General features: G+C 37.2%; 1 protein-coding gene across 1 annotated transcript; it reads left to right on the forward strand.

Annotated features, from left to right (window-relative positions):
* Nucleotides 1–10,646: 10,646 nt before the first annotated feature.
* Nucleotides 10,647–16,724, forward strand: LOC140171305 (uncharacterized). Its single transcript, XM_072194540.1, has one exon. The coding sequence runs from the start codon at nucleotides 10,945–10,947 to the stop codon at nucleotides 13,036–13,038; it is 2,094 nt and encodes a 697-aa protein (XP_072050641.1). The 5' UTR covers nucleotides 10,647–10,944; the 3' UTR covers nucleotides 13,039–16,724.
* The last annotated feature ends 11 nt before the right edge of the window (nucleotides 16,725–16,735 follow it).

Raw genomic sequence — 16,735 nt, forward strand, 5'->3', positions numbered from 1 at the left:
CTTCAGCTAGCTGGAAAGAAAGAGATGTGCATCATCCAGGTATATGCCCCCAACAAGTGACCATGATGATGATGAAGTGGAGCAGTTCTATGAAGATATCACAAAAGCACTGGAAGAGCACAAATCAAATTATACTACCGTATTCACTCGATAGTTAGCACATGTGCTTACTATCGAGGGCTTTTGAAAACGTGCAAAAACGAAAAAAAATGAACAGCGCCATCCACAAAAGTGACAAAATTGTAAATGGTTTTGAGCAAATCATCGATACACATAGCTATATACGAACAATTAAACCTACAAATTTGTGTGTTATCTACATTAGCTCAGTTGGTAAAGCGACAGAATTTGAATCATCTAAATAAGAGCGAACTGAGCAGGAGTTCGAGGCTCGTTATAAACTTTTCCGTTGATTAATTTTTATTTTGGGGTTTGAGCTTTTCTTGATAAGTTTAATCTTTTTTTGCTTTGTTTTTCATTTTGTTTCTTTATTGTTTCTTATTTGCTTTATTTTGTTTTGTTTTTTTACTGGGGTCATGGGCTATTTATTCAACAATGTAGTTGGGTATGCCCTCAATGTTAAAATGAGGTGGTCATGGTCTTCTTTGCCATTACACGCTACAGAAATTCCATATTTTCAAAGGCTCTGATGATGGTTCCTTCTATCAAATGACTATCATTGAAGACTGAGTTCCGCAGTCTATTTCAAAATACTGACTTCGTTTTACATCAAGAAGGACACAATAACTGCGACTTAAACGTGATATGGACATGCTTTTTAACCGCAAAGAAATCTTTTGCATTTTATAATTTTAACCTTATCCATTATACTTTTATGATTTTGTGCAATACGAAAAATAAAAAAACAAAGAGCGTGTTTATAGTAAGCCAGATTATGCGGTATTTAGCTGGACTGCCACGCAGTCTATATTTGTTTATGTTTTACTAACCATTGCAAATCTAGACTGCGCGGTAGTTTAGCTAAATAACGGAAAGATTGTCTCACTATAAACACGCTCATTGTGTAACATGTAAAACCCCGCTCCGATTCAATTGTGCCTGTTACATTGTGTGCTTTATTGAATCAGGGACCTTGTATAGAGGCCCTGCATGAAATTATCGATTGGCTCCAGACAAAGGATTTGAACCGGTGTCCTTCACCGTAGTTATAGCGGAGTGCAGTGCATTCAATCAAATGTTGTCATCAACCTATTTGATCGTAGTGCAGGGTTATGTGTGTGAGACGAACTGTCACGGTAGATTGCAATCATGCTTTTATTGAATGCATTTGAGTAGTCCGCCATATTTACAGGATGATACGTCACATGCAAGGCCTCTATATGGAGGGACTGTAAACGGCTTCCACCCATTGTACCATGCGAGTTGCTGGTTTACAAATTATCCTCAGTTGAGCAAGCATGAATAATACGTTGATCAATAGACCCTGGTACGAATCCAAGCACAGTTACAACACAGCGCGTGGCTTGTTTTGTAAATTGCGAAATGAGCCTACATGTTTGCCTATAATGACAGACTCTAGAAATGCCAACATAAATCTTCAAAGAACATCATCTTAATAATTATTTCAGTATCGAAATCAGTAGGAATACCAAGCGTACGGTGTACACATTCCAGAAAAAATATAATTTTTTTTGTTCTAGCATTCTGTATCTCCACAAAATTATCACATTTTGTCTTCAAAATCCTATGTAAATGATTTTCCATGCTACACAGAAATTGTGTTCGACAAAGGATAGACATTTTACACAATTTTACATAAAAAAAGATATTGGAATATTTTGATGTTTTTTTAATATTTAGTAGGGCAACATGAGTAAATAATAAAATTCAAACATAGCGCACTCGGCGCAACTCGCATACAATCGAAGGTCGAAAAGATAATCTGATAACAATAGCTTGACAATAGCTATCAATAATCTGTTTCCAGTCCCTGATTAAATGGCCAAAAATACGCCAACAATGACATAACAGCAAGCCAAAGACGAATTCTGATCACCAAGTGGGTTGGAGAAGTATGGAAGGACATTACAATGAAGGGAACCAGACATAGACGTACTGTACATATTTCGATGAGCATAACAAACACCAATTGGTGTCGTATGACCTTTGACATGTTTTGAATAAATAACCCATGACCCCAGTACGAATAGAACAAAAAAGAAAGAAAGCAGAAAAAGAAAAGAAAAGAAAAAACACAAAATAAAGCAAATAAAAAACAATAAAGAAACAAAATGAAAAACAAAGATTAAATTTATCAAGAAAAGCTCAAACCCCAAAATAAAAATAAAGCAACGGAAAAGTTTATAACGAGCCTCGAACTCCTGCTCAGTTCGCTCTTCTTAAGATGATTCAAAGTCTGTCGCTTTACCAACTGAGCTAATGTAGTTAACACACAAATTCGTAGGTTTAATTGTTCGTATATAGCTATGTGTATCGATGATTTGCTCAAAACCCTTTACACTTTTGTCACTTTTGTGGATGGCGCTGTTCATTTTTTTTCGTTTTTGCACGTTTTCAAAAGCCCTCGATAGTAAGCACATGTGCTAACTATCGAGTGAATACGGTATAGTTATGGGAGACTTTAATGCTAAAGTCGGTAAACAACAAGAAGGTGAAGAAAATATTTTGGGAAAATTTGGAGTTGGAGAAAGAAATAGAAGGGGTAAGACCATGATAGAATTTGCTGCCCAACACAAATACCTGCTTCAAGAAAAATGTGAATAGATACTGGACTGCCCAAATGGCCATACCAAACAAAAATCAAATTGACTTTATAGTCAGTAGTCAGAGAGGAAAGAAGATAATTCACCAACTTCAAATAGGGAGGAAATCCTCAAAATATGTTCAGACTTCTATCAAGAACTTTACCATTCACACACAGAGGCCAAGAGCCAAGAAGCCAAAATAACATCACCAGAAAACTCAGCATTACCAGACATCACATTTCGTGAAGTAGAAACAGCAATCAAGGAGATGAAGAAAAACAAGGCACCGGGATTAGATGAGATAACAAAGGATATTCTCGAAGAGGGAGGAAGTGAAGTAATAACCCATCTAGCAAAACTGTTTAACCAAATCATCCCCAAAATATGCATCACACAATCTTGGAAAGAAGCAAAAATCATTCTTCTTCACAAGAAGGGAGACAAAACAGACATCCAGAATTACAGACCCATTAGTCTTCTCTCACATCTGTACAAAATGTTCACAAAAATTCTTCAAAATAGACTAAAGAAAGAACTGGATGAACATCAACCACGAGAGCAGGCGGGTTTTACAGAAGGTTTCTCAACCATGGACCACCTACTTGTAATAAACCAACTCATAGAAAAGTCAGACTTATGTATTGGATTCATTGATTACGAGAAAGCATTCGATTCTGTAGAACATCAGGATCTCTTCCAAGCACTGAGAGAAATAGGTATAAATGAAGGGTATGTTTGTATTATGGAGGATCAAGATGCAACATCTCGAATCCATCTGGAGGAGTTAGACAAGGAGATGGATGAAAGAGGAATCAATGTTGATGGAGAAAAATTTACAGACCTCCGATTTGCAGATGACGTTGCCCTTACTACCTCAACAGTGAAGGACATGGAAATACAACTTAATGACTTGAATAAAGAAAAGCAAGAAGGTGGGATTGAAAATGCACAAAGGAAAAACAAAATATATGACAAATATGGCAACAGATGAAAAGATCATCATTGAAGATTAGGAAATTGAAAGAGTTGAGGAGTATAAATATCTGGGCCAAACACTGACGTTAAAGGATTGTTCGAAGGAAGAAGTATTGAGAAGGATAAAAGCAGGATGGAGTTGCTTTGGAAGACATAAAGAAATCTGATGCAACAAAAATATACCCATGTCACTCAGAAGGAAAGTATATAATCAATGTGTCCTTCCAACAATGATGTATGGCTCTGAAACATGGTCATTAACTAAAAAATACTTAGAACCTGAACTACAATCCGCTCAAAGAGCAATGGGATGGCAAATGTTAAAAATCTCACTGTGCGATAAAGTAAGGTGCTCAACCATCAGACAGCTGACCGGTGTTGCAGACATTTTGAGAAAAATCAGACAATCAAAATGGAGCTGGGTTAGACATGTTGCCAGAAGAAATGATAACAGATGGACAGAGAGATTGTTAGAATGGCAACCAAGAATGGGAAAAAGAAGAAGAGGTAGATAGGAGAGGAGGTAGAGAGATGATATAACATCATATAACGATATTCCTTTGGCTTCTCAATCAGAATTTTGGCTCAATGCATGCAGATGGTCAGATGTGCAGAAGCCTGGTATGCTCTCTTGGCTGGTTGTCGCCAAGCTGCTTCTCCATGAGTGTAAGAAATTACTCTGGTAATAAAAAAAAATAGTAACAAAAAATCTTGTACATGTGTGGTATCAAACTGATATGCATGTAGTTCTTTATGTCCTTTTTGTCCCCTTTCTTGAATATCAGCATGACTTTTTTCGTTCCACTGCAGAATTTCTTATTCTGCAAGCTCCCGAGGTTGAGTATATCGGATGTTAGTTGATCCTCTCCAGGGCCTTCGCATGTTTGACTTCTGATAGGATAGGAGGTACAGCATCAGCTTGTTGTGGAGATTGCTAGTGCTATAGAAATCCCTCACTATCCGACTCATCATTAACCCGTAGATTCTGTTCCAACCGTGTCTTTCACGCTGGACATGATTTGTCTTCATCTTTGTAATTTCCCATGTTTGGTATTTGAGCATTGTGTTTCCAGGACATCTTTGATCTCTGTTTTCTCTTCAGATCTTATCTGTTCTTACGTAAAGTCTTCAACTGAGTTATGTGTATACTTTTGATGTAGAGCTGCATCTCGTCTATGGTTTAGGCTCTTTTTTTTCGTTGGTGGAAATGGACCTAACACTTCCCCCTGTTCTTTCTCATTCCTACTTTTGCATTGAAGTTGCCCATTATAATTGCGTAGGTTACTTGTTGTAGCTCTTTGTCCTCCCCTAATGTCTGGTCTATTCTTTATAGAAAGATTCATCCCCATGTGGTTGGTGCGTACACTTGGATTCTCTTAGTGTGTATTTCTTGTTGATGTGGAGCTTCGGTATCGCTTCTATGTCAGAATATATATGCTTTAGATGCGAGTGCGTTCACTGTGGATGTGCCCATTACATTCAAGCTTTTTTTGGCTGCAGCTGATAAGGTTTAGGCTATAGGGTGTTACCACAGTTTAAGCTAGTTTAATTGGACAATATTTTCTGGTTTCTGCTAATTACGTCCAGTGGCGGCACCAGGATTTTTTTCGGGGGGGCAGGTGAATTTCAGTGGGTTGGGGGGCAAAATCAACACATTTTGAACAAAATTGCAGTGGGATTTTTTTTGCAATTTTGGGTTTTTTGCCTTGAAACTGGGGGCCGAAAAATCATAATCACATAATAATTAAAATGCGTATGTGCAGATCCGTTCTTGTGCTGCGGCTGCGTCGAACCCCTTGTCAGAGCTGGGATTATAGCCCAGTCAAATTAAGCAAAATAAGAAATTAAGCCACTACTATTGCAACGGAATCCATTTAATCACAATTCATTTCGGAAAAGCAATACACATCGAAAATCGGAAATGAAAGTGGAACAATTATGCCTAATTTGCATAAATCTAAAATGGCCGCTTATGCATAGGGTGAAATTTCAAAGTTAATCAAATCTTGTTAAAAACCACCTATGTATTACTATCATCATAAGGATTCTAAAAAGTATAGTTTGACCTTGAGTTATAGACAAAAAAGGTCAAAGGTCACATTTTAGGGTCCCCACAGGTGTCTACAATTGTAAAATGGCCCAATTTTAAAATTAAATCAAAATGAGAAAAGTTGCATTGTTTTGGATGTTTATTGTACATAGATAACATCACACAATGGGTCAAGGTCAATGGATTTAGATCTTTTTTGACATGTTAGGTAACAAACCACCTGAGATATGGCAAACTTCTTTTTTTAAATGTTTTTGCAAGCGGAGCAATCTGAAACCATTTTGATCAAAATCAGAGAATTTTTCAATATCTGTCCCCTGTATGTAGAACCCACTGACATTTGACCTTCCCCTATAACTCAAGAACTGTATTACGGAGATAGGTCAAACTATTCCTTTTCTGAATCCTTTTGATGAGGGAAATATAAAACAAGATCTGACCTGTTCGTCTCAGATCTGACTAACTTTGAAATTTCACCCAGCGGCTATTTTGGATTTATGCAAATTAGGCACTTTTCCGCTAGTTGGATTTTTCGAGACTTTTGATATGTTTTTTGATCTTTTGGAGATGAACGCACGGACGGACGGACGTCGTGAAATTGATTCTGTTGCAATTAATTGTGGGTGATTTCATAATTTGACTGGGCTGGCACTTTGCAAATAAATAATAATGAGTCATCATACTAAAGGTGAAAGTTAATGATCCTTGTCATACAAAGTCAAGGTCAATATTGTTCCATACGTAGGTGTAATATTACAGTCATGCATGGGTAAGTCGATCACCAGGTTACATTGGGGCATTGGGTATACCGGTATTATATCTACGTGCTCATATACTTAATACATGTTTATACGAAGCTATACGAACACCCAAACAAACATGTCGAATAAGGAAGCAGAGTAGGCCAACCTAAATCATGTCTTGGTGAGTTCACTTCTCATGACATAAAATGTACTTGTTTACTGATTAATAATATGCAGCAGAATACTACTTGAAATCAACTGTTCAACACACGTTTTTCGGGCTTCTGTGACTTGCCGAGTTCTACAATCTAGTTGTAGGCCAATGCGATATGCTCGGTATGGCTTTCTTTAGGCTGAGTTCACATAGAAGTATACGGTATACGATATTCGCTATGCGAAATACGCTCATTCGATCAGGCTGAGTTCATATACAGCCTGTCTCAAAAAAAATTGTGCAAGTGAAAAGCGCCCTCTGTGGCAATTAGAAAATACCGTTGTGACATAATGCTTACATCGACGTCAAGGGCATAGTCGTACCTCTCAAATGCCGTTTAGTCTGTTCAATTTGCTTGTTTTAATCTCGAGATATGCTTACTTAACAACGAAAGGGTAAAATCACAATTGTGCCACTTTTACTAGGGAAGAGGGCTGTACATGTAAATCAATGATAGCATTAAGTGTATCAAGAGTTCCTTCGTGAAATCAAGAGAATGCATCAATTACACAACAATACAAAATTGTTTTTAATGTTTTATCATGATAAAGATATAATGATTCTCTTTTTCCTCTTACAACAAATTAAACGATAAATAAATATTTCACATTCTGCTGTAAAATTTAATACATGTGTATGTTGATGATTTTACCATGGTAAATACTGTTCTTTTTGTCATTCAAGACATGTTAAAAGACAAACAAATATTACACACATATGGGTTAGTGAACTTTGACAAGTTCATGAAATTTGACAAATTAATGAAATTAGACAACGCGCGCTGCTGGTGATGCGTCTAATGCACGAGCCCCGAAGGGGGAGTGCATTAGACGCATCAACATCAGCTACCATTGATTTACATGTACAGCCCTATTCCCTAGTAAAAGTGGCACAATTGTGATTTTACCCTTTCGTTCTTAACTAAACATATCTCGAGATTAAAAAGAGTAAATTGAACAGAACAAACGGTATTTGAGAGCTAAGACTGTGCCCTTGACGTTGATGTAAGCATCATGTCACACCGGTATTTTCTAATCGCCAAAGAGGGCGCTTTTGACTTGCACAATTTTTTTTGAGACAGGCTGTAGGAGTATACTATGTGAACTCAGCCTGATCGAATGAGCGTATTTCGTATAGCGGATAGCGAGTATGTCAGTTTACCCATTTTCTTCGTCTTATCAAATGCTTGTAACTTTACTTCTTGAGGTCACATTGCATTCAATGAGGTGTCATAATGTGCAGAATTTACCCACATATGGTTTAGGTTTTTAAAATTAGGACGGTATACGCAGCACTAAAATCGAACACGCACGATTCCCACTAGCCTATACTAAACTATACGCAGGTATACGGCCTTTTCGAATAGCTCTTATGTGACCCGGTACTATGAAATTACCTTGCTCGATTTAAGCTATACGCGTGCACCGGCAAAACGTGCACCGTATACCCGAATAGTATACTTCTATATGATCGCAGCCTTATGAATGTTTCTATAGGCCTATATAATATTGGAAACCACAAGTTGTATAGGCACAGTAATGATAGCTAATGATGAAAGTGGAATTTTTATGCAAGTGAGCTCAGCTAAAGTGAATGCGTTAACGTTACACTCTCCTTATAGCCATGAGGTGTCATTCCTCACCCTATGAGCTCCTATAGCTTCCTATGGGCCATGAGATGTGCCACACCTCGAAGTCGAACCCCTCTCAGTATCCCTATGTAGGTCTACGAACCATGAGAGGCTCATGAGGATATGATGCGCCACACCCCGAACGCAGAACCCCTCTCTCTACCCATGTGCCATGGGGATGCTTCACATCCGAACCCTCTCCCTATGGCCATGACGATCATTGGGTCCCATCTACTCTCTATCATGATGACTAAGAAGCAGAGGCACGTCACACATGGGCTTGGAAGATGTTAACACCCGAACCCTAATCCCTATGGGTCATGAATACATGACACCCGAACCCTTTCCCCATGGGCCATGAGGATGCGTCTCATTCAAACTGCTCCCTTTATTGACCATGAGGAAGCATCACACCTGAACTCCTCTGTCTCCCCATGGGCCATGGGGATGCGTCACACCTTCTCCCCTCTCCTATGGACCATGAGGAAGCGTCACACCCAAACCCCTCTCCCTCACCCTCTGAGCCAGGCGTCACACCCGAACCTCTCTCCCTCTGGACCATGGGGGCGGATCTGGGGGCGGATGTTTCACACCTTAACCCTCTCCCTGTGAGCCATGACACCCTCTCCCCTCTCTCCATGTGTCATGGGGATGCGTCGCATCCATACTCCTCTCCTATGGAGCCATGGAATGCGCAACACTTGAACCCCATCTCTTCATAGGTCATGGGGATGCGTCACACCCGAACACGTCTCCTATGGGTCATGACTATGCGTGACACCCCTCTCCCATCCATCCCACTGGTTCAAGGGATGCGCCAAATCCCAAACTTCTCTCCCTATGGGCATACTGGAGATTATAGTAAATTCATACTCTCACTCATAATCTCCTCTGTATTTTTTAACGTTATAATAAGTTTTCTCACATGATTATCAAAATGCTTACCCAGCAAACACAAAAAAGTTATATTTTGGCTTTTGGTTTAGGTAAAACGTTTTAATAACATTAAAATGTCGGGTTATATAAAGGTCATGATAACGTTTTAAAACGTTTTGTATGAAAACACACTACAACAATATTTTTAAATATTTTCAAAAATGTTATTGTAAACTATTTTTGCAAACATTTTTGCCAAATATTGTGTCAATACTTAAATAACATTATGTTAAAATGTTTGAACCCAGCAAACACAGAAATGTTCTTAAAATGTTTTTTCAAAACCTTTTAATAACATTTAAATGTCGGGTTATATAAAGGTCATGAAAACGTTTTTAAAACGTTATTGAAAATATTTTGGGCAAACGTTTTTCGCAAAATATTTTTTCAACCCCAAAATAACATTCTGTTTAGAATGTTTTGTATCAAGTTTTCAAGAATGTTTTTGGAATGTTATTAAAACATTTTATACCCTTTATATAACCCGACATTTAAACGTTTTCTGTAAAACATTTTTGTTTGCTGAGCACTAGATTATCATAAAATGTTTTTTAAGGTTATGAAAACGTTTTATACTCTTAATAAACCCTTTATATAACCCGACATTTAAACGTTTTCTGACAACCTTTTATAACCTTTTGCGAATGATGTCGAAAACGTTTTGTGTTTGCTGGGTATCCAGCCAGGGGTATCGAGTGGTTGATGTTTACTACATTGCTATAGGTAAGGATTATTAGTATTCTGCGTTATCGTGAAAAACGGTATGTGATTAAAAAAAACATTTTACAAAATGTAACCCGATTTCTTCTATTTCATGTTCCTTTATCTTGCAGGATTATCATGATTATTGTAAAAAACAAAATCTTGATCCAGGAGACTAGTAACAGAATTGCACGCTGCTGAAGGTAGGCCTACGTGTTTCTCCTCTATATTATTGGCGTTAATTTTGCAAGCACGGATTTTTAATTCTCACTGCACGAAATTTTAATCTCACTGCACAAACGTGCCAGCAGCCCAGGAGACACGTTAAAGTAGCCCCTGTGCTGGAGGACTATGATCTAAAATGTCAACGAAACATAATCAGTAATAATATTTTAGGTGTTTAACCGTTATTGCCTTAAATCCTTGCAACGAAATAAACTAGATTAAATGCTGTACCAGAGAATAAATCAAGAAAATGTGTTTTTTCAAAAACAGATTGCATTTAACATTCCTAAACTTTAACAAAGCAGTTTGATATAACAAACATTTATCAAAACAGTGGTCAGAGTGTGAATGATGATGAGCAGGTAAATGTATACCAGGATAAACGATTGAGAAATGTTATAATTTTGTTGCTTGTATTCCATTTTATATTTTTCAGAAGTCTATACAGCAGTCTTACAGCTAAGGCAACTTTGTGCGCATGATAATGCTTGAGATTAGATGAACGCGACCTTATATCTTACTCGAGCATGGAATTTCTTCCTAATATTTCTTTAAACAGTCTTCAACCAATTGTTCACATCTATTTTACATCTGGGCATGTGGAACTTAAGTAATTCTCAAGGATTCAGATTCTGAGTTTCGGATTCTATCAACCCAGAAATATAGGCACCTAAACTCTACAGATAAGGTTAATTATATAGATTCCTACTAACGCTCTTTGTTTACGACGACACATAATTATCATGGCTGAATCAAAAGTATACGACCTGCACACAGACGAAGATCTTACAGAATGTGGCATTTGTTTATCGCTGATTGAGGAACCCAAAGCTCTTCCTTGCCTACATTCGTTTTGTCTGAAATGTCTGACCAAATGTGCTGAAGGCAGGAAAGATACCGTACAGTGTCCAATGTGTCGTCAGGATTTTCCCATTCCACCAGAGGGAATCAAAGGATTCATCACCAACTTCGTTATCAATACACTTAAAGATCGTCAGGTTTTATCAAGGCTGCATACCAAAGACGCGCGAATTCCATGTTCTTGTTGTGGGGCAACAGACAACCAAGCTGTGGCCAACTGCACAGATTGTGGTGGGTTTATTTGTGAAAGATGTGTCGGCATTCACAATACGGTTTTATCTATGAAAAATCATAAAACCATTCCATTGGCAGATCTACAGTCGGGAAATGCTGATATAAAGAGCGTCAAAAGACCAAAATACTGTAAAATACATAAGGATCAGATTCTAGAATTTTACTGCAAAACATGTGATGTACTTGTATGTGTCGGATGCACTGTTGTCGATCATTCGGGACATACTCTGGTCAACCTAAAAAGTGCCACTGACAAGCAGAGATCCGAAATCAAACAACTAATGACAGATTGTGAGAAAGTAAACCAAGAGGTTGCAAAGTCTTTGAAGAGTGTTGAACAACTCCGAAATAAAGTACAGAAAAGTGAAAATAAAGCCAAAACAGATCTCCATGAAGCCGTGGAAGAATTGAGGAAGAAAGTGTTAGCTGAGATACAGCAGAGAGAGATGGAGATGGAGGCACAAATTACTCAGGCTGCAGCAAAGAACATCAAGCAGATTGACGCACAGAAGGACAGTCTTCAGCTACAGCAGAGACGTTTTGAGACAGCTTTAAAAATGTCATCAGAGGTGACACAAACTGGGTCAGATCATGACTTTGCCATTGCCTTCTCTTCTTTGCAGAGCAACTTGAGTCAATTACGAGATATGAAGACAGAAGCTATTGATGAAAGCCTTGGAGAAATTATATTTATGAGAAACCGAAGCGTGTTACTTCCTCTACCAAGTCTTGGATCACTGTCAGTTGGTGGCAAAAAGAAAGAAGCGACTCGGCTCGAAATAATAACAGCAACTTCAACATCTAGGATCGAATCCGAAAGTACTGCTTCACCATTAACTCGAGTCATGAAACCAAGCTCACCCGCATCAGGGGTTGGTAGTCCTGTACAAGGGGTTCTTGCTGGTGTAAGGAGAAAGAGGAATGATGGGACATGGAAGCTGATCAAACAGTTCGGTTCTAGAAAAATATCAAGTGGTCGTGACATTGCAATTACATCAGGTGGTGATTTCATTGCAACCGATTGTCAGAAATCATCTGTCTTACAGGTTTTCAGTCATTCTGGTAGTTTCAAACGCAATTTAGATATTGGGCAAGGATTGAAATTTGGGCAATCATCTCAACCTTGGAATGTAGTGGTCAGTGTAGATGGAAGGATATTCACAACTCAACAGACATCTCAGGTGAAAGTTTATGACGCAAACAATATCTTTAAATATCAATTCGTCACCAGGTCTCCTATCAATGTATTACCTAAGACAAGGGATGCATATCTTTGGGGTTTGGCCATAGATAACCAGGGATGTGTATTGGTAGGTGAATGTACGCAAAAGTATATCAGCAAGCATTCCCTGGATGGATCACATATCAGTAGCATTGACGTACCGATACCGCCGTGGTATATTGCAGTCACACCACAGGATGATATCATAGTCTCAAGTGGATTGGGAGGTACCGCACATATTCTTGACACCAGAGGCAACATCGTCCATACACTTGACTCTCCTTCAGATGTGTCTACTTGGTGGCCTTATGGTATTTGTTATACATCAGATGATGACATTTACTTGGCAAACTGTGCGTCTGGTACTAATGGAGGCATCTACCGATATTCAACTTCAGGTAAATATCTAGGATGCATCATTAAGGATGTTGACGCCCCTGCTGGTCTGACTCTTAGTGATGATGGCAACACATTGGTTGTTGTTGATGAGACAAGTATGAAGGTGTTCTGTAGACCATGATTATTTTGGTCATCTTTCATGTATAGAGTTGGTGATGGACTCATCATCACTTGATGTAAACACTTCAAAAAGTTTACCTTTATAAAATGCATTTGCTTATTTTGCCCAAAAATACATAATTGAAATGGGTCTTGGCAGACGTCATCAGGCGTATCATAACAACACTGACTGATAATTTGAACCCAACAAGTGCCTTCATGCATGAAGCATTTTTGGTCAAAATAATGTTAAATGTAAAAGGGGAACTTGCTTTTTTCTTAGTGCTTGTAATCTGTATCTAAATTAATTGTCTAGAGAAACCATTCACGCTAATCTGGCATCATGAGAAGTATCATGTTGATACTCTTCCTAGTACTGCTTGTCCATTTTTTTTCGATTAAAAAATATTATCCTGTTTCGCCAAATGAATTATAGTTTAATCCTAATCCTTTATTTAGTACTGGTGGCAATAAATTCCAATTTTAATATTTGTGCAATTTGAGCGGCATTGGGCCAAATGGCAATTTGAGCAACATTGGGCCAAAAATAAACAGTTTTGCATGTTTTCTTACAACTGCAGTCAGGACATTCAAAGACTTGGAACAAGTCTAAGTCAGCACTCAAAATCTTGAGTATGCTACACAAGTTTGCTCATAATTTTAATATCTGATGTTAATTTTGATAATTACAAAAGAGAAAATGTGTTTTCCAAAATTTAGAATGCATAACCTAAAATTAGTCTTAGTACAAGTATTTCGGTTCAATTGTCAAAGCATACGAAAAACATCTTAAAAATCCATGTTTTGGGTCATTGTTTCCAAATCTTTACCAAACATTTAAATTTGACTTGCACTGGCATTTAGAACTAAATGATTAGGATTTAGCTGTTACATTTGGCAAAAGAGGCTAATATTTGTTTAATGTCCTTTGGGGTGATTTTAAATTAGTGTGGGGTTGAAAGTTTCATTTTTGGGGGTTGAGTTAGTAATCCAACTCATTTGGAACCCCCACTCCTGCAATGACCACACTTGTCTGTTTGTCAACACAAGATTCATTTTTGTATTATGATTACGAAAACAAGACGAACAGTCTGTTAAGGTCTATAAGGTTTCCATGTCATTTATTCCTCATGTTATTTTTACAATGTGTTGAATTATACATAAAAAAATACAAGTTATGTACCATATTTATGCTTCATGTTGAAATTAAATTAAGCATTTATATTTAGTTTAGATGCACTATGTTTGTGCTATGCTCAGAGTACAGTTGTAGTACAAAGAGTGTAGTCGTTGTATGAAAATTGTTCTCTGCCCATGATATACAGGGTGTAGCAATAAAATGTGTACAATTTTGAAAATAGAATGACACAAGTATGCCGCTTATTTTTTGGTTAGATATTTATATGTCTATCAAGATAATTTATTTAGCCACCAGATAAGTTTTGTTCCAATAAGATTGACGGTATACAAGTGAAGATATGGCCAATTATGTAACCTAGTCTTAAAACCGCTTGGGCCACTTTTGTCTAAGTGTTACACCTGAACACGGTAAAAGTGGCCCAACACGTTTTCTGGACGATTTAATTAATCGGACATAACTTCTGAACCCAAGCTAGTAAAGAAACCAACTAAACATCTTCTTTTAGCCAAGATATTACTGAATGTATTGCATATTATAACATTTGTGCCATAACTCTTTTAGTTTTTTACTGAGAAGGCAAAATGCAATTGTATAAATGTTATTGTTACACCCTGTAGACATAGCGCACTAATATGCATCTATTGAACCATAAGGCCTAAAAAAGGTTGTATTGCTCTTAAAGTCAGAGTCAGTTTTGTATTTTTATTTTATTTTATTTTTAATTTTAAAAACACAGGTTCACTACAAAATATGATGGTAAACAATAATTTATGTTTTACAAACAGGGAAAACATTTTGCTAATTTTATAAGGGCAATACAAACTTTTTTAGGCCAAAGTAAAACCTGTTAAATATAACAATGCGTAGGTGGTCACATGGTTCACCCTGTATATAATTAATTTCAATTTTGTAAACCAAGTGTTTGGAAAAGTAAAATGCAACCAGATCAAGAACCAGATTAGTTATTACCTTGTCTGAATTGAGCATTCACAACTGGAAAAGCATTACTTGTACTGAAAAAGTCATTTGAGCTGTAATATCTAACCTTCAGATAGGCCATAGTTGGTCTGTCTGTTACCTTCTGTTGTACTATGTATGTTGCAATGTGCTTGTATATATACAAATTGATTATTCTCTTCATCCTCTTAGTTTCAGTCAAATTGGAGCAACATTTTTACCTCCGGATGAACTTTTGACCTTGGAAGGACCTCTGTTTTTCTCCCACTCTTTCAAATTTATTTCCAGCAAGCTATTTTCTGACATTTCATAAAAATTGTGTATTATGACCAAATTAGCACATACAAACAGAAATGGTGACTGTTATCTCTTTCTGACTAAAATGAGTCAATTTTAAGCAGAATCAGTAACTTTTATTTTTTTGATATAAATCTGCCCAATTTACGCACCATAATACAGCTGGTAAAATGTGAATATTTTCATGTTACAACAAACAATAAAATATTCTGTGTGCAACTGTGTGTTTCCAGAAAGAGTGTTTGGACCAGCTAAAACTGCTTTAATCGTTTAGAATTTAAAAATCCTAAACATGTAATTAGGAAAATCCTGCTCAGCCCATTTTCTTTGCTCCTGCGTTTAATATGTTATAGTTTCCATCAGGGTCTAGCTAGCCACCCGTCTGGCCGTCATTTTAGACGGGGAGTTTGCTCCTGGGACGGGCAAAATTAATGCCTTTGACAGATGCTATATTATAAATTGTATGTTTTGAGAAGCTAATTGACCTTTTTAGTAGACCCAATTTGTAGAACAAGGCCATATCAACACATATTTGAACCCAGTGGGCTATAGACGTTTGGTAAATGTTTTAAAGGTCAAATTAGGACATGCAATTTTATTCAAATGACGGGCAACTCTCAATTTCTAGCTAAGACCCTGGTTTCCATCAGTGTGTACCAAAATTGATCCAGTGTTAATACAGCTGCTGTCCCATCACCTGTCCTTGCACACTGGGTTTCAGATTTAAGTACAATCTAAACATGTTTGAACTTAAAACCAAAACATGTGTTTAGAAATTTACAATCATGTTTAGCTAATCTAAACAATATTTTGTCCACTTTCTATACGATTTATAGTGTACACAAAACCATTACTTGGTATGTATGTCCTTTATTGTATCACCCGAGATTCTAAACACTCTTCTTAGATGATACAATTAAGGCCATTTGGTCACAGGTTTAGAGGAAGCAAACCCATTTTTACTGTTATTGAATGGGCTTCAAAATACCAAATAATAATAATAATACTGCAAGTAGAAGCATCAGGTTTGAATATTATCAATATTCAGAAATGACAAAAAGGATTCAACTATATGTGACACAATCTGCTCCATGGGGCTAAAAGGAAGCATTTTTGAAAATTGATTTACTGTGATTAGTTAAAAGGGCATTTCGTGATCCACAGCCTCATCCCCCCACTTTTCTCAAAAATAGTTGAGATTTTATATCACTGGAATACTCTGGCTACATTATGTTTATGTACAAAATATTTCTTGCAGATTAATTCGTTTAGCAAAAATATCGTGAATTTGAATTTTGTTCTGGTGCACCAGAACGAAATTACA

Source organism: Amphiura filiformis, chromosome 15, assembly GCF_039555335.1.
Source record: "Amphiura filiformis chromosome 15, Afil_fr2py, whole genome shotgun sequence".
Lineage (NCBI taxonomy): Eukaryota > Metazoa > Echinodermata > Ophiuroidea > Amphilepidida > Amphiuridae > Amphiura > Amphiura filiformis.

What these genes read in the sequence shown, in the direction of transcription:
- LOC140171305 (XM_072194540.1), top strand. Translation starts at nt 10,945, where the DNA reads ATGGCTGAATCAAAAGTATACGACCTGCACACAGACGAAGATCTTACA.